The following is a 25075-nucleotide window of genomic DNA, read 5'->3' as shown; positions in this document are numbered from 1 at the left end:
CATTCAGGAGGCTAAGTCAGTAGGCTTTGTGTATGGATTAGCAAAGTATCAAAGGTGACATGCCCAGTTTTCTAGTACAGTGACTAGATCGATGTAGTATTTTTAGCTAGCTCAAAGTATACATCCATTGAGGTTGAATGAAGAAAAACGTTTAAGAGTTGATGAATTTTGTTTGGAATATTTTGATTTGGGAATATTTTTGAGATATCAAGTAGAACTGCCCAGTTATAAACTAGAGACTGATGCTTGGGGAGACCTCAAAGCTGAAATAATGAGAGTAGATCAGATCATTTATGGAGAATAAATAGATTAAGGTAGACAGGATAAGTCCCAGGAACAACAAACATTTAAATAGCTGATAAAGAATCTTGGAAAATATTCAGATTTTTTCAGTGAGAAAATCAATGCACAGTGTCAAATGCTGCAGAGAGGCCTAACAAGTTTATAACTGAAGCATTTCCTTTGAGTTATGTACTCTGTAAATGAATATTTATAGCATGTTCATTATCCTAATTCTGATGACATGTTTCTAGTGAGTGATGCACAGCAGTAGTTCTGTTGTGATTACCTCACATTGGGGTAGGTTTCTCCCTCCAGTGCATCTGTTCATGGTCCTCTTGTCTTCTTGGTCTCCTTTTCCCTTGATATTGGCACACCCCCTCTTCATGGGATGTCTTCTAGTAAACATTTTATAATCACAAATTCTCAGGGGTCCTACTTTCACCACTGAATCCACCTAGTATCTAAAATAGTCATTTCCCTACCTTGGGAGACAGGAGACTATAAGCATAGGCTGAATGTGTTCATCAAGGTTGAGAGCTATCTTTCTTCTAAAGGAACTTTTATAATCACTGTAATGCTGTAATGAGAAGCTGATCTTCAAACCAACACTTCAAGCCGCTGATGGAGATGCTGCAATTTATACACAGTCTTCTTTGTACTGTAGCTTACCAACTCTTACCTGTGCCCTTCTTACAAACATGTTATATTTTGAAATTTTAGAGAGAGTATGATAGTCTTCAAGTTTAGATTAATTTCAAGGTTTTAGTTATTTGTGAATATGTCCTGTCCTCACCCTTAAAGAGAGAAAATTTACCAAAAAAACTTAGAACGTAAGATAACTAAAGAAAATGAAATTCTCAAAAATGTTTTTATATTACCAACTCTGCAATAATATGAGCTATATGACAAGTGAGCTTTTGTAAACTTGCCCAATAAACAGCTCCCAAATGTCACAGGATGGAAAAAAAATTAGTCTAGTCTTTCATGCTTTCTTTCTAAATTGATAGAACTATGCAGTTGTTGCCATAGATTATAAAATGACAAAATACAGATATGTTTTCAGGATCCTGTAGGAAAGATTAACTGATATTTAGCATTGTGTTATGAAAAGAATATTATATTCTAATTTCTAATAGGTATTGTTTTTAATAATTTTGTTAATTAGCATATGCTGTTAATCAAAAATCTACCCATCAGCCAGTTTGAATAATAAAGATTATCTGGAAACTTTTATTCCATATTTTTTACTCTGTTACATGAGGCAAACATGATAACAACTACATTATAGAAACCCACCTTTTTACTCTGCCATTTAAGCCAGTTGAATGCAGCCTAACTTAAACAATTTATCAAATACATTATCTTGGGTTTCAGGTAGGTGTGTTATTAGGATCTTGCTGACTAATTTCTTATCAGTTACATAAGCTATTGCTTCTTTTTGCTGCAGACATCGTTTGGCAGCTCCATATTAATCACTGTCAGGGCCTGCTTCTTTTAGAATGCTGTCCTTTCCTCACCCATGGACATTTATATTTCATATTCATTTCCCAACAATAAAGAAAGACCAGAAGCAAAAGTACGTTCAAAAACAGTTTCGAATTTTCAAGTTTTCCATGTCTAAACAGATTTTAAAAATAAATAGTTTCATCAGTGCTAGGAACTTTCAGATGCTTTCACAATAGCTTTGTGGTATGTGTCATTTAAGCAGCAAATGAATTAAATACTTGTAATAGATGCTGTTATAGCCATTTCTAGAATTATAAGAAAGTTATTATATATAGTTGAAAGATGATATAGCACAGATTGCTTACAATCATTTCCTTTTTAACTTGCTTTGAAATTAAGTACATAAGAACCTGAATGTCATTTTAATACTATTCTGCTCAACTGGGGGTACAATAAATGACTATATATTTTATTTCTTATAAATTTAACCTAATAAATTTTATCAAGTACCTTAAATTACTTAATTGTATTTATACTGTTTTAAACTTTCAAAGATCATGTTTATTTTTTAACTTAGCTATTATATTATTTAAATACTGGCATATTAAGAATAAAGAAGTTTCCTAAGTTCAAGAAAGTTTATTTTTTATTTTTTTATTTTTCGAAGTAGGCTCTCACTCTAGCCCAGGCTGACCTGGAATTCACTATGGAGTCTCAGGGTGGCCTAGAACTCACGGCAATCCTCCTACCTCTGCCTCCCAAGTGCTGGGATTAAAGGCATGCGCCACCATGCCCGGCGAGAAAGATTGTTTGATACTCCAGAATATTTTGTACTATTGAATTAAAGTAGAACTATAAGTAGTCACACTCCTTTCATTTGTCCAGTGAAGATATGCATACCTAGAAGTTCTACTCCTGGCTAAACTTTAACACTTTACTCATGTACACCCAAATTCATGGACTAGAATCATCCTAGAAGCAATGCATATAATAGTCAAAACATTGAGCTTCCAATGTCTGCCATTAGCATTCCAATGTTAAAGTTACAACTAAATGTTAAAATTGACACACAGTGGTATTGCATGTGGTGAAATTTTATTCTAATTCTTTTTTAAAAATTTTCTTTTTTTTTAATTTTTATTTTTATTTATTTATTTGAGAGCGACAGACACACAGAGAAAGACAGATAGAGGGAGATTGAGAGAATGGGCGCGCCAGGGCTTCCAGCCTCTGCAAAGGAACTCCAGACGCGTGCGCCCCCTTGTGCATCTGGCTAACGTGGGAACTGGAGAACCGAGCCTCGAACCGGGGTCCTTAGGCTTCACAGGCAAGCGCTTAACCGCTAAGCCATCTCTCCAGCCCTATTCTAATTCTTGTATCAAGTTCTTTGAGTCATTTTCCAGTTTATCCAGTGTTCTATCATGTATGATCAGTACTTTTTACCTTTTAAAAAACCTTTTCTTAATCTTCTGTTATTGTTTTAGGCTACTCTGCCATTTGAAAGGTAAAGTCCCTCAAAGGATATGAAACACAACAAGAATACATTACATTTTTTCAGTATAATGACCTTGGGCAAGATTCCTAAAGTAGGCTTCAAGTTCTTCATAAAATGGAAATATTAGCATCCTTCTAGGGTTATTATGAGAAGAGTACCTCATATTCTGAGCATAAAGAGTATTATTATCATTATTATGATTATTACTATTATTTTTGGTTTTTCAAGGTAGGGTCTCACTTAGGCCCAGGCTGACCTGGAATTCACTATGTCGTCTCAGGGTGGCCTCAAACTCATGATGATCCTCCTACCTTTGCATCCTGAGTGCTGGTATTAAAGGCATGCACCATCACGCCTGGATAAGAGTATTATTTATTTGGCATTTTAACAAAAAGAACACAGTTGGGGTTGGAGAGATGGCTTAGCTGTTAAGGTGGTTGCCTGCAAAGCTGAAATACCCAGGTTCCATTCCCCAGAGCCCACATGACCCATATGCACAAGGTGGAGCATGCATCTGGAGTTGGTTTGCAGTAGCTGGAGGCCCTGGTGCATCCATTCTATCTTTCTCTCTCCCCCCTCTGTCTAGCAAATAAATAAAAATAAAACTTAAAAAGACAATCATGATATTAAATCCAGGATTTCCTTAATAGGTCTGTAGTTATTGGCAAATCCCCTAATGCCTCTGAGCCTCACTGGTCATATGCCTACAATGTAAACCTGTCTATTTCATGAGATTGTTGTGAGAATCAGATGGAGTTGTGAGTGTGTCTAATACTAACAGCTGATGCTAGCATTTCTACACTTAGTAATTATCTGCCTGGTCAAGTTTCTTTTGGCCTCTGGTCCTATTGATTTAAATTAATAGCACATAGGAATATGATAAGTAGCCATTCAATTGAAATGTATTTCAGCATCTATTTGATTTATAGGGAAAATAAACAAACAACTTTCATTCTATTGTATTTCAATATATGAACAGAAATTGATGACTTGGGAGCTTATGACTTTCCAAATAGCTGCCCCGGCCAGTGGGGAGTTGAACAAGGATTTGAGGAGAAGCTAACCTGGGTGAAAAGAGGCAAACAGACACAAGAAGGAGACCAAGCTAGGTATTTGTCAAGGTCTCGAGAGTTTATTCTTACATGTAGGTTTATATAGGGTTGTAGGGGGAAGGGGACATAGTTAGGGCAAAGATCACAGAGTTACTGGTTAAACTGCAATGTCTTTGTTTCTTCATTAGCTACCGGCAGGATGGGGGAGTGTTTGGCCAGGTGTATGATCCCATTGTTTCTGGTAGTTGAATATTAGGTGAGGAAGTAGAAACTTAACTTGCTATATGGCAATCTTTGTGTGTGGTAGTTGAGTATTAGGTGAGGAAGTAGAAACTTAACTTGCTATATGTTGGTTTCTGTTAACATGGCCGAGGTTTGGTTCATAGCTCCCAACAAATAGCATCCATCTTTATAGAAGAAAATTCAGAAAAATCAATGGAGTATTCATTGTCTTCAGAGTAAAAGGTAGCTAATTCAAAAATGATGTGAAACATTGGCTTGGAATAGGAAACAGTGCTATTTTAAAAATAAAGATTATTTTTAATTATCAAAATCTAATCTTTCTCTTTTTAAAAATATTTTAAATTATTTATTTATGAGAGAGAAGACAGAGAGAAAAAGAGAGTGGGCATGCCAGAGCCTTTAGCCACTAAATATGAACACCAGACACATGTGCCCCCTTGTGCATCTGGCTTACATGGGTCTTGGGGAATCGAACCCGGGTCCTTAGGCTTTGCAGGCCAGTGCTGTAACTGCTAAGCCACTTCTTCAGTCCATCCAGAAAATATCTTGATGTATATTACTTGAATGTTAAAGGTATTCAGTACTTAAAAGTGCTTCCTCTTATGATTTGTTGTGGAGAAATGTACTGCTACTTAGAGATGGGCTCTGTTTAAAGACCATCTCTAATAGCACAGATGGCAAATCATTATCAACATTTGTTACCAAATTGTTATTATACCATACTTCATACTCAGAGTATGAATGCTAGGTAGGTATTTCATAAAGCCACAGAGAAGGTTTTAAAATCTGAAATTACAAGATTTTAGTGTTTATCTTCTTTGCCCAATGAAATATCTCTGATTCTATTACAAAGTTACAATACACAGAAAAAAATATAAATTCAGTATTTAAGACCCATCATGATCCCACATCTTAATATTTTATTTAAATATGTTACATATGCTTCAGTTTATTTTTATTGTTCTTTGATTTTTTTATCAATGATAAATTGATTACTTCAGTGAAACATTTATCTTTGTATTAGGTTAGTCATTTCAGTGAGATTTTTTTTTTTTTTTTTTTTTTTTTTACTATTTACATTTATTTGGACACAGAGACAAACAGAATGTGCATACCTTTTGTTGGCTTTTTCCAGAGTTTTACTAAGTGAAGCTAGTCTAAATAAATGTTTAACACTTAATATTTATTAAAAGCTCTCTGGAGATGCCTTAGAAGTTAAGACACTTCCCTGAGAAGCCTAAGGATCCATGTTTGACTTTTCAGATCCCATGTAAGCCAGACGCACAAGTTAATGCAAATGTGCAAGGTGGCGCATGTGTATGGAGTTCAATTACAGTGGCTGGAGGTCCTGGTGTGCCAATTCTCTCTCTTTCTCTCACTCTCTTGCATTAAAAAAAACCAGAAAAAAGGGCCAGTCTAGGCCAGTCTATTGAGCTTGACTCAGAAAAAAAGAAAAAGAAAACTATGTTGCAGAGGCTCAGGGCACACAAATAACTATACTAGATATAAGTAAAGTTTTGAAGATTCCAAGAGAGAAAAGAACTCTTCAGATTAAAGAGAATGACAAAGACTATGGATTAAGTTGCTTATGATTAACCTAAAAGGATCAGTAAGATTTCAAAGGCAGAGCTGTGCTATGTGTTTAACCCTACCCAGTCATCTACGTTGAGCTTATTATATCCCTTAATTGTGAGGAGAACTTGGTAATGCAGCTTGTCAGCACTTAATTTATAAAAAGATGGGGAAGGATAGTCTTCCCACTGGTACACAGGTACTGCTGTCATGTTATATACATAAAAGGCAAATGCTTTTTTTTTAAAAAAAAAAACAAAGTACATATACCAATAAGTTATTTTGACAATAAAAGAGTCTTAAAGCAAAAAATTTTACTTTTGTACATTTAGATAAGGTCAAATTTTTACCCATGTACTCATTTATTCCTTTGAGTGCTATTGATAAAGTATGATTGTAGTTGCTGCTCTGTAAGAGTTTCTGTATTTCAAGGAGAAAAAGAAAAGGAAAATTTATATTTATTGATCTCCAACTTCATGCATATGTTATTTCCTATAACCCTTCTAATATTTCTATGCCATGGATATTATTTGCATTTTTTGGAACTAAGAATATTCAGGCACTCAGAGCTTACCTGTCAAAGGCTACCAGTTAATAACTAAAAGCTTATCTGGGAATTTACATATGTTAATGCAGCTTCCAATCGTGTTTTTTCATGGTAGAACCTTTTCTTTAGTCACCATCCATTCTTGAAACTCTTGTTTTGTTTTGTTTTTTTCTGAGACAGGGTCTCACACTAGCATAGGCTGACCTGAAATTCACTATATAGTCTCAGGGTGTTCTCGAACTCTTGGTGATTCTCCTGCCTCTGCCTCCCGAGTGCTAGGATTAAAGGCATGCGCCACCATGCCTGGCCTTGAAACTCTTTTTTAGAAAATACTATTTATGAAAGAGTGAGAATAAGAGCTAGAGCGAATAAGAATGGACATGAGTATGCCAGGTCCACTTGCTATTGTAAAATAAAATTCAGATGCATGAACCACTTTGTACATATGGCTTTACGTGGGTAATCTAGAGTTGAACCTAGACTTACATGCTTTTTAAGCAAGTGCCTTTAACCACTGAGCCATCTCCCCACACCTTGAAGCCTTCTTGAGGAGAATTACTGATTATTCTTTATTGTAGGTTATAGTTTCATATAAAAGAAAGTCATGAATCCTTACTAAATCAACTTACTGTCCTTTCCCTGTACTCTCTGGCAAACAGTGAATTCATAGTTATAAAAGTAAACATCAGATTCCATGTTTAATCTCTAATGATCTTCCATCACACTTGGAACACTGCATTAGTTTTTCAGTATGGTTTATATCAGAGTTGTGCTGGAGCCGGATCATACCAGCTTATGAAGGACAGTTGTTAAATGTTCAGGAATTCTGTAAATTAGTTTTTAAATACAATCCTTGTTAAATATTGCATGGCATTGGGGCTAGAGAGATAGCTCAGTGGTTAAAAGCACTTGCTTTATTAAGTTTGATGGCCTGGGTTTGATTCCCCAGTACGCACATAAAGCCAGATGCAAAAAGTGGCACTTGTGTCTGGAGTTCTTGTGCAGTGGCAGGAGGCCCTGGCAGGCCCATGCTCATTCTCTTTGTCTCTTAAATAAATAAATAAATAAAGTTACATGGCATAAACTGATACTTAAATAATTTATGTTAAAAACAGAAAGATACTCAAAAATCATTTCCTAATTATTTTACAACTTTACTGTTACCTGTGCTGTGGCCATTTATGTTCTGGTTTATCTGCAGGATGGAAGTAGTGTAACCGTATGTGCCGCGTTACTGCTGTGGCTCACTGCAGTCTCTTTTGTGACGAGATAACATTTGAAAGTCGTTATTCACATAATCTTCACAGATAGTATTGATTCTACCAAAGTTAAGCTGCTATTTTTAATTTTTTGGTTTTTGTTTTGTTTTTTGGTTTTTCGAGGTAGGGTCTCACTCTGGTCCAGGCTGACCTAGAATTAACTTTGTCATCTCAGGGTGGCCTTGAACTCATGGCAATCCTCCTACCTCTGCCTCCCGAGTGCTGGGATTAAAGGTGTGCACCACCACGCCCGGCTTATATTTTTAATTTTTTATGTGGAACATTAGACAAATATTAAAAGTTTGACCGTATTAAAAGCTGGGCATGGTGGTGCATGCCTTTAATCCTAGCACTCAGGAAGCGGAGGTAGTAGGATCGCTGTGAGTTCAAGGCCACCCTGAGACTGCATAGTGAATCCCAGGTCAGCCAGGGTAGTGAAACCCTACCTCAAAAAAAAAAAAAAAAGTTTGATTATATTGCTTAAGTAGACATAAAGGGTTCTAACTTCCAGATGGCCTCTCCCCCGCCAAGTGTAAATGCAGTTACAAAAATAAAAGGGGGGCAGGGAGATGTCCAAACTGTTAAAGGTGCTTGCTTGTGAAGGCTGATGGCCAAAGTTCAATTCCCAAGCCACTCATATAAGCCAGACCAAAAAAAGTAGTGTAAGCATCTAGAGTTTGTGTATCAAGAGACCCTAACACACACACACACACACACACACATTTTAAAATTGTGCTTTACAAAATAAGTAGATTATGAGCTGATATTAGTAATTAATATTCAAAAATTGGGGGGCTGGAGAAATAGCTTAGCAGCTAAGTGCTTGCCTGTGAAGCCTAAGGACCTCAGTTGGAGGCTCAATTCCCCAGGACCCATGTTAGCCAGATGCACAAGGGGCTGCATGCATCTGGAGTTCGTTTGCAGTGGCTGGAGGCCTGGGCGCACCCATTCTCTCTCTCTCTCTCTCTCTCCCCCCCCCCTTTTTCTCTGTCTGTCACTCTCAAATAAATAAAACAAAAAAATTTTGGTTTTTAGTCACTTTAAATAGTTCATTTTTCAAGCACATTAAATGGTCATGTTATATTCTGTGGATGAGGAGGAGAGAGGTTGAAGAAAGAGGTATGACATTTAAGTTCTTTATCTAAAAATAAGCAGAAATTTGTGTCTATAAGTCATCACTCTAGTTATTTTGAATAATCTATCCTCATTTGGTCCCTATGAGGCTATGTCTTTACTTGCAGTTTTCCTGTAGCATTACCATCCACACACTTTACATCACCTCTTCCAGGATATGTGTCCTTATTAAGTGATATGCCTGTGTCCTCATCTTCTAGGAAGGTCTGTTCATTGTGTTTGTATTCAGTGCCTCCATCTCAGCTATGCAGTGACTGTGTATGAAGGCCACAAGGTAGTTAAACCATCTATTTGCTTCTGTGGTTTTACCACACTCAAGGAAACAAAGGCTTATTATCCCCCAGACAAGGTACCAGATTGTAAAATACACAGGCAGTTGCCATCCATTTAGAAAGAGGCTGTGTGAATTTCTTTAAGGCTGGCTATAATTATTTTAGATGCAGATTTCTGAACAGCCACTTGAGAAGATCCAAGAAAAGAGGATAAAGCTTAGAATTTGGTGGTAAGAGAAGTATTTTAGGCCATACAGGTGCAAGTCAAAATGACAGAAGTTTTGAAGGAGTACTTCATTCAGTGCACTTGTATTCTTAGAATTAAATACAAGCTTGAAAAGAACTTGCAGACTTGAGCAGCTAAGGTCAGAGCACAAACATTATGAAACAACTTTGAATACACATAGATACAAAAGAATAAGCCAATATTTAGACAACCTGATCATAGTGAAGTATATTTACTTAATTGTAGGAGATTTTATTTTACAGTTTAGGCCCTTGATGGTTATAAGTAGATAATACAAGTGGTTGATTTGGATAGGAATTTTTTTTTTAAAATTGTATTTATGAGTGGGTAGATGGAGCTCTATTTGTCAGAGTGATTCAGGCATGAAGTTAATAAATATATAAAATAATAATCAAATTATATTTGTTAAATTTGTTTTTTATGGGTGATTTTTAAAGTAGAAGCTTACAAAATAGTCAATCATCTGACATGTTTGTTCTACTTGATATATTTTCTTTTTTGTCCAAGGTAGAGTCTATCTCTAGCTCAGGCTGACCTGGAATTCACTATGTAGTCTCAGGGTAGCCTCAAACTCACAGTGATCCTCCTACTTCTGCCTCCTGAGTGCTGGGATTAAAGGCATGTGCCACCATGCCTGGCTTGATATACTTTTCGAAACAATAAATATTTCCCTTTTCATATTCTTTCAGGTTCTTGACACCTCAATTTTAAGATTTTTTTCCTTTGACTTAAGACTTTATTCTCTGTTGAGAGAAAATATCTTTGATAGTTAACATATTGATAACTTAAATCTTGATAGAATTTTATTAGCTCCTTTCCTGAAATATTTTTTTTAAATAGAGTATTATGTAGTATTTACTGGCCTCAAATTTACTGTGTAGCCAAGATTGACTTTGAACTTCCTTCTGCATTCAGCTCCAGAGTCCTGGGATTATACGTGTGTACCACCATGTCTGATTTATACGGTGCTGAGAGTCAAACCCAGAGCTTTATACATTGACAAGGCAAACAATTTACCAGATTGATCTATATTCTTAGCTCTTTTTATTGACAGATAAATAGCAGCATCAAGAAAACTCTGTAAGTAAAGTGTCACATTGTCTATCAACATTTAAAGTGTGACCTGATTTTGTAATGTCAACAATGGAGACTAAGCCAGGGATACATAGTAAGGCCTTATTTAAAAAAAAAAAAAAAAAGGCTGAAAAGATGGCTCAGCACTTAAAGGCACTTGTTTGCAAAGCATGTTAGCCCTGGGTTCAATTCCTGAGCCACCCATATAAGCTAGGTACAAAATATGATGCAAATGCCTTGTATTCTTTTACAGTAGCAAGAGGCCCTTGCTTGCATGCATACACACGTACACACACACACATGCAAATAAATAAATTTTTAAAAATTCAAATTACATTTATCCTTTGAGCTACCAATCCCTATTTAGGGACTTTGCTTATCTTTAGCCAATCTTTGATTATTATAAAAAATTAATGCAGGGCCAGGCTTGGTGGTACACGCTTTAATACCATCACTTGGGAGGCAGAGGTAGGACGATTTCTGTGAGTTCAAGGCCACCCTGAGACTACATAGTGAATTCCAGGTCAACCTGGGATATCTACCTCAACAAAATTAATAATAAATAATAATAATAATAGTAATAATGCAAATACAATGTTGTTTATTACAACTTTTGATGGTTTAAAAAATGTAATATCTCAACAATGCACCAGTTGGAAATTGATTAGATGAATTCTGGAATATCCATATAGTGGAATACTATGTAGCTATTTATTTATTTTTCATTTTTTTATTCTTAGTTATGGACCTATTTTGTATATAAACATCATATGTTGGTACCATCCTTTCCCTCCTCCCTGCCCTTTTTCTGAAGCCTTCCTCATTGGGTATGCAGGTCAATCCCATAGCAACTGTGGGTCATGCATTATAGGGGAAGCAGTCAGTTATGGGGGAAAGACCATGTCTCTGTACAGAATTTCCCAACTTGTGGCTCAATCTTTTCACCCCACTTCCACAAAATTTCCTGAGCCATGCTGGGAACATTTTAAGTCTGCTTCAGTGATGGGCCCTTAGGAACATCTAGATGTCTGGTAGGTGTTGAGTGTCCTCAGTATCTTTCTCCATCACCCTTGTGCTAATATCAGCTAAACTCAGAAAGCAGCATTCTTGCTCATTCCCCCAATTCCCGTGTGGTTTCAGCTGGGGCCAGGGTGGCTGGGTTGTTTATCTCCTCAAGTCCCATTCCCATCTGAAAAAGAGAAGCAGATTCTCCAGTGGAGAGTGAAGTCAGTGCCAAATGGGTAACCATTATTAATTTTGAGAGAATTATAAGGGCTTAGACACTTTCATAGTGTAGGGTTAGTGGGAGCTTGACAATGGAAAGTAGAATCATTATCTGGATATGATTCTGACTTGTTTCCCAGTTCCAGATATGGTTTCCTTTCCACTGAGTGGATCTGTTAGCCAGTAGAAGAGCAGATGGTCACCCACCATGGCTGTGTGCCACTATTGCACTTGTGTGAGCATCACATCAGGTTGTTTGCTTCTGAGTCACTTAGACTTTGAGTTGCTTGGACAGATGTTGGCCACCTTCCCCTGGTAACTCATATAGCACCTTCCAGAACTAGATGGGCTAATTATCTGAGGACTGGTTCTCTGGATTCCAATCAGGTCTCTCCATGGTCCATGACAACAGCGATTGGTGTCTTCAGCAATAGGGTCCTACCATTAATCTCTGGCGATTAATCAAGTGCTCTGACAGAAGCCTGTCTTATTTATGTTGGGATATCTAGTAGGTCTCTCTGATCAACAGCTCATTGTGGATGTAGACCACATCCTGGTATAGGGAATTACAGGCCAGCACCAAGGGAAAAGAAAAAATAAAAAGCCATAGAAGAAAGAGAAACAGGAGAAATTTGAGGTTTGGTTTCATCTTATTCTCTCCAGGTTCTCTTGATTCAGGTGCTCCCTGTAAGGTTTTCCTGAGGGTTCCACCTTTTAGTCTAATTTCCACGATATAGGATTCTGTGGTACCAGTTCAATTTGGGTTCAGATTTTGTGTCGTACCCCCCAACTAACCTTTCCCTTTCCTAAAGCCCTTTCCTACCTATTGTCCAAGTTTCAAGATGCTATTCAGTTATGTCAGCAACTTGTGCTGATCCATGTTAGGAACCACAGATGAGTGAGCTCATGTGACGATGTGTTTCTGAGATTATATGAGTTCACTTAAAATGATCTGTTCCAAGTTTGACCATTTTTCTACAAATTTCATTGTGTCACTTTTTCTTACTGCTGAGTAGAATTCTGTTGTGTAGATATACTACATCTTAGTTCATCCAATGATGGGTTGATTCCAGTTTTTAGCTATTATGAATTGAGCAGCTGTAAACATGGTTGAGCAAAAATTTCTGAACTGAGATGTGGAGCTTTGGGGGTAAATGCCTAGTAAGGGAATAACAGGGTCTTCTGGTAACTCTGTATTATCCTTTTCAGGAGTCTCCAAACTGATTTCCACAGAGGTTGTAATGGCTTACATTCCCAACAGTGAATGAGGATTCCTATTTCTCCACAGCCTCGCAAACGTTTATTTTCATTTGATTTTTTTAATGTTTGTTATCCTAACTGGGGTAAGGTAGAATTTAATTTTTTTTTAAATATTTTTTATTTATTTATTTGAGAGCGACAGACACAGAGAGAAAGACAGATAGAGGGAGAGAGAGAGAATGGGCGCGCCAGGGCTTCCAGCCTCTGCAAACGAACTCCAGACACGTGCGCCCCCTTGTGCATCTGGCTAACGTGGGACCTGGGGAACCGAGCCTCGAACCGGGGTCCTTAGGCTTCACAGGCAAGCGCTTAACCGCTAAGCCATCTCTCCAGCCCTAAGGTAGAATTTAATAGCTCTTTTAATTTGTACATCTTTAGTGGTTAGGGATGTTGGACATTTCTTTAAGTGTGGGTTAGCCATTTGTAATTCTTCCTCTGAGAACTCTCTATTTAGTTCTCTGCCCCACTTTTGGAGTGGGTTGTTTGATTTTTTTATTGTTTAGCTTTTTGAGTTTTTTGTAGATTCTAGATATTAGGCTTCTGTCAGTGATATAGCTGGCAAAGATTATCTCCCATTCAGTGAGTTATCTATTGGCTCTGCTTATGGTATGTTTGTTTGTGCAAAACCTTTTTAGCTTCAGGAAGTCTTTTTCCTGCCCTATATTGTGGAGCATGCTTCCTATTTTCCTTCCAGTAGTTGAAGTGTTTCAAGTCTTATATTGAGGTCTTTAATCCATTTGGGCTTAATTTTTGTGTGTGGTGAAATGAGTGGGACTAATTTCATTTTTCTACATATGGTCATCCGATTTGCCCAACACTGTTTGTTGAAGGTGCTGTCTTTTCTCCAGTCTACATTATTGGCATCTTTGTCAAAGACTAAGCAGCTGTAGTTGCTTGCCCTAAAGTCTGGATATTCAGTTCTGTTCTATTTGTATATATTTCTGTTTTTATTCTAGTACCATGCTGTTTTGTGACTATGGTTTTGTAATATAGCTTTAGATCAGGTATGGTGATACCACCAGAGGTGTTTCTTTTGCTGAGGATATATTTGGATATCCAAGGCCTTCTGCCATTCCATATGAATTTTGAGATCACTTTTTCAGTCTCAGTGAAGAATGATGCTGGTATTTTTATTGGTATTGCATTAAACCTCTATATTTCTTTTGATAGAATTGCCATTTTCACAACATTAATTCTACCTATCCAGAAACATGGGAGGTACTACCATCTTCTCAAGTCCTCCTCTATTTCTTTCTTGAGTGTTTTTATGTTTTCATTATATAGTTCTATCACATTCTTTTTTAAAAATTATTTATTTATTTATTTATTTGAGAGCGACAGACACAGAGAGAAAGACAGAGGGAGAGAGAGAGAATGGGCGTGCCAGGGCTTCCAGCCTCTGCAAACGAACTCCAGACGCGTGCGCCCCCTTGTGCATCTGGCTAACGTGGGACCTGGGGAACCGAGCCTCGAACCGGGGTCCTTAGGCTTCACAGGCAAGCGCTTAACTGCTAAGCCATCTCTCCAGCCCTCTATCACATTCTTTGTTAGTGTTATTCGAAGGTATTTAATTTTTGCTGTTGTTATTGAAAATGGGACAGTCTTACTGATTTATTTCTCTGTGTATTTGTCCTTTGCATATAGAAAAGCTACTGATTTCTTTTTTTTTTAATTTTTGTTCATTTTTATTTATTTAGTGGAGAGTGACAGATAGAGAGAGAATAGGCTTGCCAGGGCCTCCAGCCACTCCAGACATGTGTGCCCCCTTATACATCTGGCTAATGTGGGTCCTGGGGAATTGAGCCTTGAACTGAGGTCCTTAGGCTTCACAGGCAAACACTTAACCACTAAGCCATCTCTCCAGCCCAAGCTACTGATTTTTGTGCATTGATTTTGTATCCTGCCACTTTGCTGAAGAAATTTATCACCTTTAGAAGTTTTGGGATGGAGACTTTTGAATCCCTTTTATTTCTTTCTCCTGTCTTATTGCTTGGGCTAGTGCTCCTAGTACTATGTTCAAGAGCAGTGGTGAAAGTGGGTGCCCCTGTCTTGTTCCTGATCTCAGGAGGAACTCCTTGAGTTTTTCTCCATTAAGAAGTATTTGGGCTTTAGGATCTTTATCTATAGCCTCTTTTTGTGTTGAGATATAAACCCTACATGCTTATTCTTTCCAGTGTTTTGATCATGAATTGGTGTTGTATTTTGTGCAAGGCCTCTGCATCAATTGTGATGATCATATGGTTCTTATGGTTCATTTTATTTATGTGGTGTATTACACTGACAGATTTCCATATCTTAAACCATCCCTGCATCCGTGGGATGAAGCCTACTTGATCTAGGTGGATAATGTTTTTGATGTGTTGTTGAATTCTCTTTGCAAGGATTTTGTTCAGGATCTTTGCATCAAAGTTCATTAGTAATATAGATTTATAATTTTGTTTCTTTGTTGTATCTCTGTCTGGTTTTGGTATTAGGGTGATGCTAGTGTCTTAAAAGGAGTCAGGGAGGATTCCCTAGTCTCTGATTATGCAGAATAATTTGATAAAAATTGGTTTCAGTTCTTCCATGAAGGTTTGATAGGGTTCAGCTGAGAAGCCATCGTGTCCTGGACTTTTCTTTTGGGGGAGGTTTTTTATTACCTTTACAATCTCCATGGACATGATAGGTTTAGGAGATTAATTGGCTCTGGTAGGTAGTATATGTCTGGGAATTCATCCATTTCTTCCAGATTATTTAATTTTGTGGAATAGAGGTTTTGGAAGTATGCTATGATGATGCTTCCAATTTCATTGATGTATATAGTGATCTCTCCTTTTTCATTTCAGTTTTGTTAATTTGAGACTTTTCTTTTGTGCTTGATCACTTTGGCCAGGTGGTTTGTCAATCTTGTTTATTTTTTCAAAGAACCAGCTCTTCGTTTCTTTGATTTTTTTTCCAATTCATTAATTTCTGCTCCAATCTTGATTATTTCGTTTTGTCTGGAGCTCCTTGGGGTAGTTACTTGTTGTTTTCAGTGTTTTTATGTGGACAGTCAGGTTATTGATTTGTGATCTCTCTGTCTTTGTAATTGAAGGCATTTAGGACTATGAATTTTCCTTATGGCTGCCTTCATTGAGTGCCACAAGTTTTGGTAGGTTGTGTTTTCATTATCATTCAAATCTAGGAATTTTGCAATTTCTTTTTTGATTTCTTCCATAACCCATTCATTGTTTAAAAGTGTGTTGTTTATTCTCCAGGAGTTGGTGGTATTCTTGATGTGTCTCTTGTTAATTTCTAGCTTTAAAGCATTGTGATCTGACATGGTGCAGGAAGTTATTTCAATTTTCCTGACTTTATGAAGGCATGCTTTATGGTCTAATAGAAGGTCAATTTTGGAGAAGGTTCTGTGGGCTACTAAGAAGAATGTGTATTTTGTAGAGTTGGGGTGGAAAGTTCTGTAGATATCCTTTAGGTCTAGTTGATCTATGATTTTGTTGAGCTCTATTATTTCCCTGTTGATTTTCTGCTTGGATGACCTATCTATTGATGATACTGGAGTATTGAAATCTCCAAAAATGATGGTGTTTGTGTTTATTTCTGTTTTATTGTCGAGTAGATTTTGTTTTATAAACTATAGTGCCCATGTGTTTGGGGCATATATATTTATGATTTGATGTGCCCATGTTGGATCATTCCCTTGATGCATAAGAAGTGGCCTTCTAAATCCTTTTTGATTTATTTTGGTTTGAAGTCTATTTTATCAGATGTTAATATAGCAACACCCACTTGTTTTTTATTTCCATTTGCTTGGAATGTCACTTTCTAACCTTTCACCCTGAGGAGGTGTCTGTCTTTAATGGTGAGGTGGGTTTCTTGAAGATAGCAGATAGAAGGGTCCAGTTTTTTGATCCATTCTGATAGCCTGTGTCTTTTGATGGGTGAGTTAAGACCATTAATATTTAAGGTTATTACTGTGAGGTTTGAATTAATCCCTGCCATGATGAGGTGTTTTATGGGGTTGGGTGCTTACTTGTGTTATGTACTATTTTGAGCCTGGTCTATTTTGGTTATTGTGATCTTCTTCTGGTTGGCACCTGAGATTGGTTGGTTACCTGTTCTGTGTGGAGTATTCCCTCAAATATTCTCTGTAGGTTTGCTTTGTGTTCATATAATTATAGATTTGACTCCTTCTGGCTTTCAGGGTTTTCATTGAAAAATCTGATGTTATTCTAATGGTATTGCCTTTGTATGTTGTGAATCGCTTCTCTCTTGCTGCTTTTAACACTCTCGTTCTGTTTTCATTGTTAAGGGTTTTAACTGTGATGTGTTTCAGAAAGTTTTTTCTTGGTCCTGCCTGTTTGGTGTTCTGTGGGCTTCTTGTACCTGGATGGGCCTCTCTTTTGAAAGATTTGTAATATATTCTTCAATAATTTTGTTGAGTATGTTTTCTATGCCTCTGATCTGGATTTCCTCTCCTTCTGGTATGCCCGTGATCTGGATGTTTGGTTGTTTTAGAGTGTCCCACAATTCCCTTGTATTCTGTTCACTTGATTTTTTGAACTTAAGAGAGCTTTTGACCTCCCAAACAATTTCTGTCCTATCTTCCAGGTCAGAGGTTCTGTGTTCCACATGAATAACGTTATTGGTGAGTGGTTCTAGAGAGGTTTTCATAAATTCTATTTGATTTTTGTTTTCTGTTGTGTTGTTTTGTATAATGTCCATCTTACTTTCTTGATGCTTCTTGTCATTCAATCTTGCATTTGATCAAGTCTTCATTAAGCTTAATAAACCGGTTGATGAGGTCTTCCATTTCTTGATTTACCTTCAATTTATTCATATCTCTTTGGAGGGTTCTAGCATTTTCTTCCATCAAGTTAAGCCTATAGTCAAAAGCTGAATACTCTAGGAGATGATTTTATTCAATTTCATTGATACAATTGTTGTTCTTTGATAGTTTGCTTCAAGATCAGTGATCTTTTCTTTTTTATTTGTTTTTTTTTAAATCAGGGTCTCATTCGTCGTTGTGTTTTCATTTTGAGAATGAATTTCTATTGATTTCTCCAAGATTTCATTGGAGGCTTTCGTAGCAGGAGTAGGCATCCTTGGAGATCTCTCAGTTTTTGGACTTTCTTTGTGTGTGTGTGTGTGTGTGTGTGTGTGTGTGTGTGTGTGTGTGTGTGTTGTTGTTGTTGTTGTTGTCATCTACCCATTTTAGGGAGATTCTTTATTTTATTGAGGAGGAAGCAAGTTTGTGTCCTTTGGCCCATTCACCCTCTGACTCATGTGAACAGGATGTTGGTATTTAGTGTCCAGTCAAGATACCAGAGCAAAAGGCCTGATTACATAGCTCACACAGGGGCCAGGTCTCCTGGAGCAAGGCACAGTAGGACCTACCAGGACTAGGAGACTAGGAGGAGAAAGGGAATAGGGATCTGGCCTACTTCATGCTGAGTCCTTTAGGACATGAACCAGTGCAGGCAACCTTGGCTGGGGAGGTGGGAGGAGCCCAGATACAGGGGTCTGGTCTATTCACTCCAGAGGCCTATGGCCTCCCACACACGGATATATAAGGAACTCAGACCCGGAAGGTGGGAGGGGACAGAAATGGATCTGCTTACTCATTCTAGACCACTGTGCCTGCCCACACACTGACCCTGCAAGAAACTCAGACCCAGGAGAAGGTGGGAGGAGCCCAGATATGGGTCCGGCCTACTCACTCCAGATAGCTATTCCCCTATTTATTTTTTTTTGATAGGGGGCTGCAGGGAATGCTTAGTGGTCCAAGGCACTTGCTTGCAAAGTCTGATGGCCCTGGTTTGATTCCCCAGAATCCATGTAAAACCAGATACAGAAAGTAGAGCATGTATCTAGAGTTATTTTGCATGGCAGGAGGCTCTGGCATGCTCATTCTCTCTGTCTGTCTATCTTTCTCTCTTCCTTGCAAATAAATATATAAATAAGCAAATATTTCAGAAAAGAAAATGGTGCATGTGTGTGCATGCACACACACACACATCCTGACATTTATGTTTTAGTTTTCTTCCACAAAGTTCAAATTTTCACAAAGTTCTTTCTCTCTCTGTATGTGTTTATTTATATAAATACACCTACCTACCTATATACATGTATTGAGAGGGAAATAATTTTAACATGTTGTTAAGAGGAGAAGAGCTAAATGTGTTGTCTGTGTGTATATGTGTGTGTGTGTGTGTGTATTTATCTGTCTGTGTAATGTTACCTTTTGTGGAAAGAGGAGAAATAAAATAAGAAATAGAATTATACAAAAAAACTATATAAAGCCTATATCTTCTGAAGAAACACTGGCAGGATACAGAAGAAATTACTGAGTACTTAGGGGGCCAGGTGTGTGAGACTTAAGGTCACAGCAGACCTTCAGACATTTCTGCAGAGGACTTGAAGGGATTTTGTTGACATTCTTGCCAGTTATTACTCACACATATATTATATGCATATGTTTTTTCTGTAGATGCCAGAAGAACAAGCATTCTGCGTTTTGGTGAAAATCATGTATAACTATCGCTTGCGAGACCTTTACAAAAACAACTTTGAAGATCTTCATTGTAAATTTTTTCAGCTGGAGAAACTAATGCAGGTAAATAAGAAGGAGGAGATTTTATCACTTAATTATTTCTTCAGCTAACAAAAAAAATCCTAATAGATTTGATAAACAATATTTAACTATAAAAGTTTAATGAAATGAAATGACCAACACTGAATTGATATTAATATTATATGTATTTAATCATTTGACTAATGTTAAATAACCTCACATTGTCAATATTCAGGTTTATTACATTTTGAAATAAGGATATAATAAGTTACTCAGTGAAGATACCTACCAAATAAAAATTGAAATATGGAAGTCCTTTCTTCTAATTATTACTACTATCATCTTTGGATATATAGAGCATATGTTAAAAAAATATATTGGCAAGGAAATTTTGGAAATTCCTAAAATTTGATAATATAGATTCCATATTTTAATGTTCACATATAATTTCCTCATCTCAAACAATGTCAGTGTGGTCGTAGTATACTCCATAATATATTGGTATAAGAAATATTCATAACTCTATGTAAAATACTGTAAAGCATAAAGGGTTATGAGCAAAGGCAAAATTATTAACTAGAATTGTTAATAAGAATTATACAATGCCTTTGAATGTCTACTTGGGATTGGAAATCTTAAATTTATAATGAATCTATTTTTATGACTTTCCCTGAAAAATATAGTGGGGACCCAAAAGAAATGTGAAGGAACCATATGATTGGATGAATTTATATTAGGGCAATGTAAAATGGTTGCAGAGGAAGATTAGTGGAATGTGGGAGTAGAAGGTGCTGGTGTAAGTCCAGTGATATGACCAATCAGGAAATGCATTGTTATCTAAAGAGGAAAGTGAATCCAGAGGAGCACGATTGAATGAAAGAACATTAAGAGTAAAAGATTGGGAGTTTAGAGGGAGATTAAGGAGCAACTCTTTTGGCAAAGGGAATATAGAAGACCTTTTAGAGAGAAGGATAGGAAATGAGCCATATGCACAAGGATGCACAGGAGTGGAGGAAGAAATGAGTTTATAGAAAGGTCTAGTAACCATGTATATTAAATATTTGAGAATTTAATAAAATATGTTTAATCTTTGCAAGTAAATATTTGTGGTTCTTGTATTAGCAAGTTTTTGCTGTTACAAAAATAGATAATAACTTAGGGGAAGGAAGATTTATTTTGTCTCTCAGTTTTGGAGATTTCAGTTCAGTCAGCCAACTCCATTACTATGGGTCTGATGTGAGGCAGAACATAATGGCTGTGGAATGCTGTGGCAGAGGAGGCTGCCCACATCCTGACAGGTAGGAAGTAGAGAGACAGAAACAGGCCAGGAGTACCTCTGGTGACTGTTTTCCTCCTAATAGCCCATTCAGCTGTGAATCCAATGATTGAGCCATTGATAAGGTTATTGTCCTCTTGATCCAGTCACGTCTCAGTAGTGCCACCAGGCAGGGACCATGCCTTCATACATGAGTCTTTTGGGAAAACACTTTATAGCCAAACTATGACATTTATGTTTTAGTTTTCTTTCACCAAAGTTCCAATCTTTGTGTTTTTATTCCAAAAAGGCATTATCTCTGGGGCTTTGTAAGTCATAAGTATCTAGTAAAATTTTTCAATGAAGAAACTTCTTAGTACTTTTTGTCTTTTAGGTTGATGATCATTTAGACATCCCAGTTAAGCTACCAAATAGGCACATGCAGTTCTTTTCAAAGTGAGCATATTTTTAATGTCTACTTACAAGAACAAAATGAATGTTAGCTTTCTTATATCTTTGCCTCTGTCCTTTAGTTATGAAAATACTTTGTACTTAGCCTTTCACACTTGCTTTTTTTTTTTTTAAATTTTTATTAACATTTTCCATGATTATAAAATATATCCCATGGTAATTCCCTCCCTCCCCACCCCCACACTTTCCCGTTTGAAATTCCATTCTCAATCATATTACCTCCCCATTACAATCATTGTAATTACATATATACAATATCAACCTATTAAGTATCCTCCTCCCTTCCTTTCTCCACCCTTTATGTCTCCTTTTCAACTTACTGGCCTCTGCTACTAAGTATTTTCATTCTCACACAGAAGCCCAGTCATCTGTAGCTAGGATCCCCATATGAGGGAGAACATGTGGCGCTTGGCTTTCTGGGCCTGGGTTACCTGACTTAGTATAATACTTTCCAGGTCCATCCATTTTTCTGCAAATTTCATAACTTCATTTTTCTTTACCGCTGAGTAGAACTCCATTGTATAAATGTACCACATCTTCATTATCCACTCATCTGTTGAGGGACATCTAGGCTGGTTCCATTTCCCAGCTATTATAAATTGAGCAGCAATAAACATGGTTGAGCATGTACTTCTAAGGAAATGAGATGAGTCCTTTGGATATATGCCTAGGAGTGCTATAGCTGGGTACACTTGCTTTTTTAACTCAGGAATAAAATAAAGCTAGTATAAAGGGTTATTAAGAGCTATTCAGCACTATGTGTTATGCTTTTTCACAGTTATACTTTGCCATTTTTAATATGTTAAAGATAGACTTTTTTAAAATATGTGGTCACACTTGGAGTTTTCCAAGTGCACAAAAAATATCCTGTAATGATATCATATGCCTCAGATAATGTGTACATTTTGTGGTGTCTGAAAAGAAGATACATTTCTTTTCTAGTTAGGTAAGAGGTGAGCCCTGAAAAATAAGCTGTGGCTTGACCTTGGAGTCATGCTATTCATTAGGCTGCACTTCCGAGAGGCGAAGCACTGCCCAGTACAGCCATGTAAACAAAACATGTTTGTTATTTGTTATAACAAGGCTTTGTTTTACACAGGTATCCTTCACATGCTCAGGTGCCATCACTTCTGGGCGCTTCCATAAACAGCAACCAATGTTGGAATACAATTACAGTGACCGCGTAAAGCTTGATGGAAATTGCAGCTGTGGTAGGAAATGTAGCTTCTTCTAATCCTTTCACTTTGACTTTTAGGAACAGCTACCTGACCTACACAGCCATTTTTGTGATCTGAACCTGGAAGCTCATATGTATGCATCCCAGTGGTTCCTCACTCTGTTTACTGCCAAGTTTCCACTCTGCATGGTGTTCCACATCATTGACTTACTGCTTTGTGAGGTAGAGTGACTCCCATCTTCATACATAAGAAAAATTAGAAAATAGGTTCTGCTTAAAATGAATTATTTTCCTCACTGTCTTCATGTGATAGTGACCTATACTCACTGACAAAAGTATGGTTTGACCTTTTAGAAAAGCCTATTTTGTAATTTTATTATTGTGAGGAATAAAAATATTAAGACATTTGTATTTCCCACAAAGAAAAATGTCATTATATTTTATGTTTATATTCATAAACCTATATGTATAAAATAATCTATCACTGATACTACATTTTTAAACATTGAAAAAATGAATTTAGACTCTGGTATTATTAATATTAATACCATTATGCTACAATAGGAAATGTGAGATTTTTAAAAAAAATAATTCCTCAGTTCATTAGCTGTTTATGGGCATGTGATGTTTGAGTCTCCAGCAAGAGAGAGAAAAATAGTAACATTTTCGATCATATAATCTTCTTTCCTTCCCTTCTTGTCTGCTTCCATTTTTCCTTCCCCTTTCCCTCCTTCCCTTTCTCTCTTTTCTTTCAGTGTTAGTAATCAAGTCTAGGGTCTTTGGACAAAAATTTTACCTGTAAAATGCATCCCAACCTCAATCATATTTTTAGGCACCATATTTCAGATATTAGTTTGTGGGCTATTTAGCATTTATATTTGTTTATTTTATACTGTTTTGTTCCTTAACTGGCTGTATGTGTTTATGCTAATCTTTTGCTTAGGGGTGCCACCCCTGAGATTGAACCCTGTCTCACCTGTGCTGTGCGCATGTCACACTGCTGAAGCACGCCTCTAAGCCTCCTTGATGCTTTCAAATAGCTTATTACACAAACACACAGCTTATGTTGCCCATCAAAATGTTTAACAAATAGCTTAAAAGGAAACTTGCTGAATGAGAAGCATATATGTGAATGGAAATATAAATATACATAAATATATATCTTTGTTTTATTGGCATGATTGCATATAAGCTATAAGCTTATGCTTATGATTATCAGCTTAATATAATCTACTTAGTTTTGCATTACTATATTTTTTTCCAGGAAGAGCGTTCTCTTTTTAAGAGACTAACCATGTTAATCGCTCTAGACAGTATAAATTTAATTGTCAACTCAGTATTTGAAAAGGCAAAATGCATAAGCCATGTAAAGCATAGGTGTTAGTTCTTAGCCTTCAGTAGCAGTAGCGCTTTATAGGCAGACATTGCTGGCCTTGCTCTTCAAATGCTCTGGCTAGCAGTTGCATAGTCCCTGAAGGGTGCAGAGCACTTTGTAAAAAGGAGAGTTTGGCATCATTTGTAAAGTACTTTGATAAGGAAAGTTTGGGTGAACTTGAGGCTCCATTGAAAAGGATCTTGAATCCTGAATGTATAACAACTAAAGTTGTGTTTTCACATTAGTTTATAAAATGTTATTCTAGGGACTGCAGGGGATGGCTCAGTGATTAAAAACTCTTGCTTGCAAACTTGATACTTAGAGTTCCATCCTCCCCGATACCTATGTAATAAATGATGCACTATGTAATGAATGATGCATAGTAGAGCACAGGTCTGCAATCCCAATGTGCCTTTGGCAGTGGGAGACAGAGCTACAATGGAGAAGCTTACAGGTCAAGTAGACTGGCCTATTCAATGGTAACAAGAGAGACCTTGTCTCAAAAAGAAGGTGGAAAGAAAGAACTGTGGTTAGAGGTCCTGGTGTGCCCATTTTCATTCTCTCTCTTTTTCCTTAGAAAGAAACAAAAAAAGGAAGGAAGGAGGAAGAAAGGAAGGAAAAAAGGAAGTTAGGAAAGGAGGGAAGAAAAATTAGTTTTGATAAGTTTTCGCCAGGCATGATGGCACATGCATTTAATTCTAGCATTTGGGAGGTAGAGAAGTAGGAGGATCACATGAGGTCAAAGGCACCATGAGACTACATAGTGAATTCCAGGTTAACCTGGACTAGAACAAAATTTGATCTCAAAAAAAAGAAAGAAAAAAATCAAATAAGTTTTCATAGATATTATCTGTTGTAAATTGAGTTAAAGTTAATATTTCATGAAAATAGAAATGTGGGCATGTGAAATTTTAATAGTTTTTGCATTATAGATACTAAGAGATTTGTTATTGTTTCATTTTTGAAAAGGTTATCTGATTATTTCATATTAGTTTACTCATATTATTTTCATTATAGAAATTCATATTCTTTTGTTGTTGTTGTTGTTGTTTTGTTTTTGTTTCTCACTGTAGCTCAGGCTGACCTGGAATTCACTATGTAGTCTCAGGGTGGCCTCAAATTCATGGTGATCCTTCTACC

The 25075-nt window shown here is 36.8% G+C and overlaps 1 protein-coding gene across 5 annotated transcripts in view; it reads left to right on the top strand.

Moving 5' to 3' along the window:
* Rabgap1l (RAB GTPase activating protein 1 like) overlaps positions 1 to 25075 on the top strand; it is a 682536-nt gene that overhangs the window by 417864 nt on the left and 239597 nt on the right. For all 5 annotated transcript variants that reach the window (XM_045141715.1, XM_004658772.3, XM_045141714.1 and 2 more), the window contains 2 exons: positions 19574 to 19699; positions 22639 to 22782. In XM_045141715.1, the coding sequence (XP_044997650.1) occupies positions 19574 to 19699; positions 22639 to 22782 (270 nt within the window). The remainder of the gene's footprint in view (positions 1 to 19573; positions 19700 to 22638; positions 22783 to 25075) is intronic.

This window comes from Jaculus jaculus, chromosome 1, assembly GCF_020740685.1.
Source record: "Jaculus jaculus isolate mJacJac1 chromosome 1, mJacJac1.mat.Y.cur, whole genome shotgun sequence".
NCBI lineage: Eukaryota > Metazoa > Chordata > Mammalia > Rodentia > Dipodidae > Jaculus > Jaculus jaculus.
Note: the sequence above shows the minus strand (reverse complement) of the source record. Positions and strands in the feature narration are given on the sequence as shown.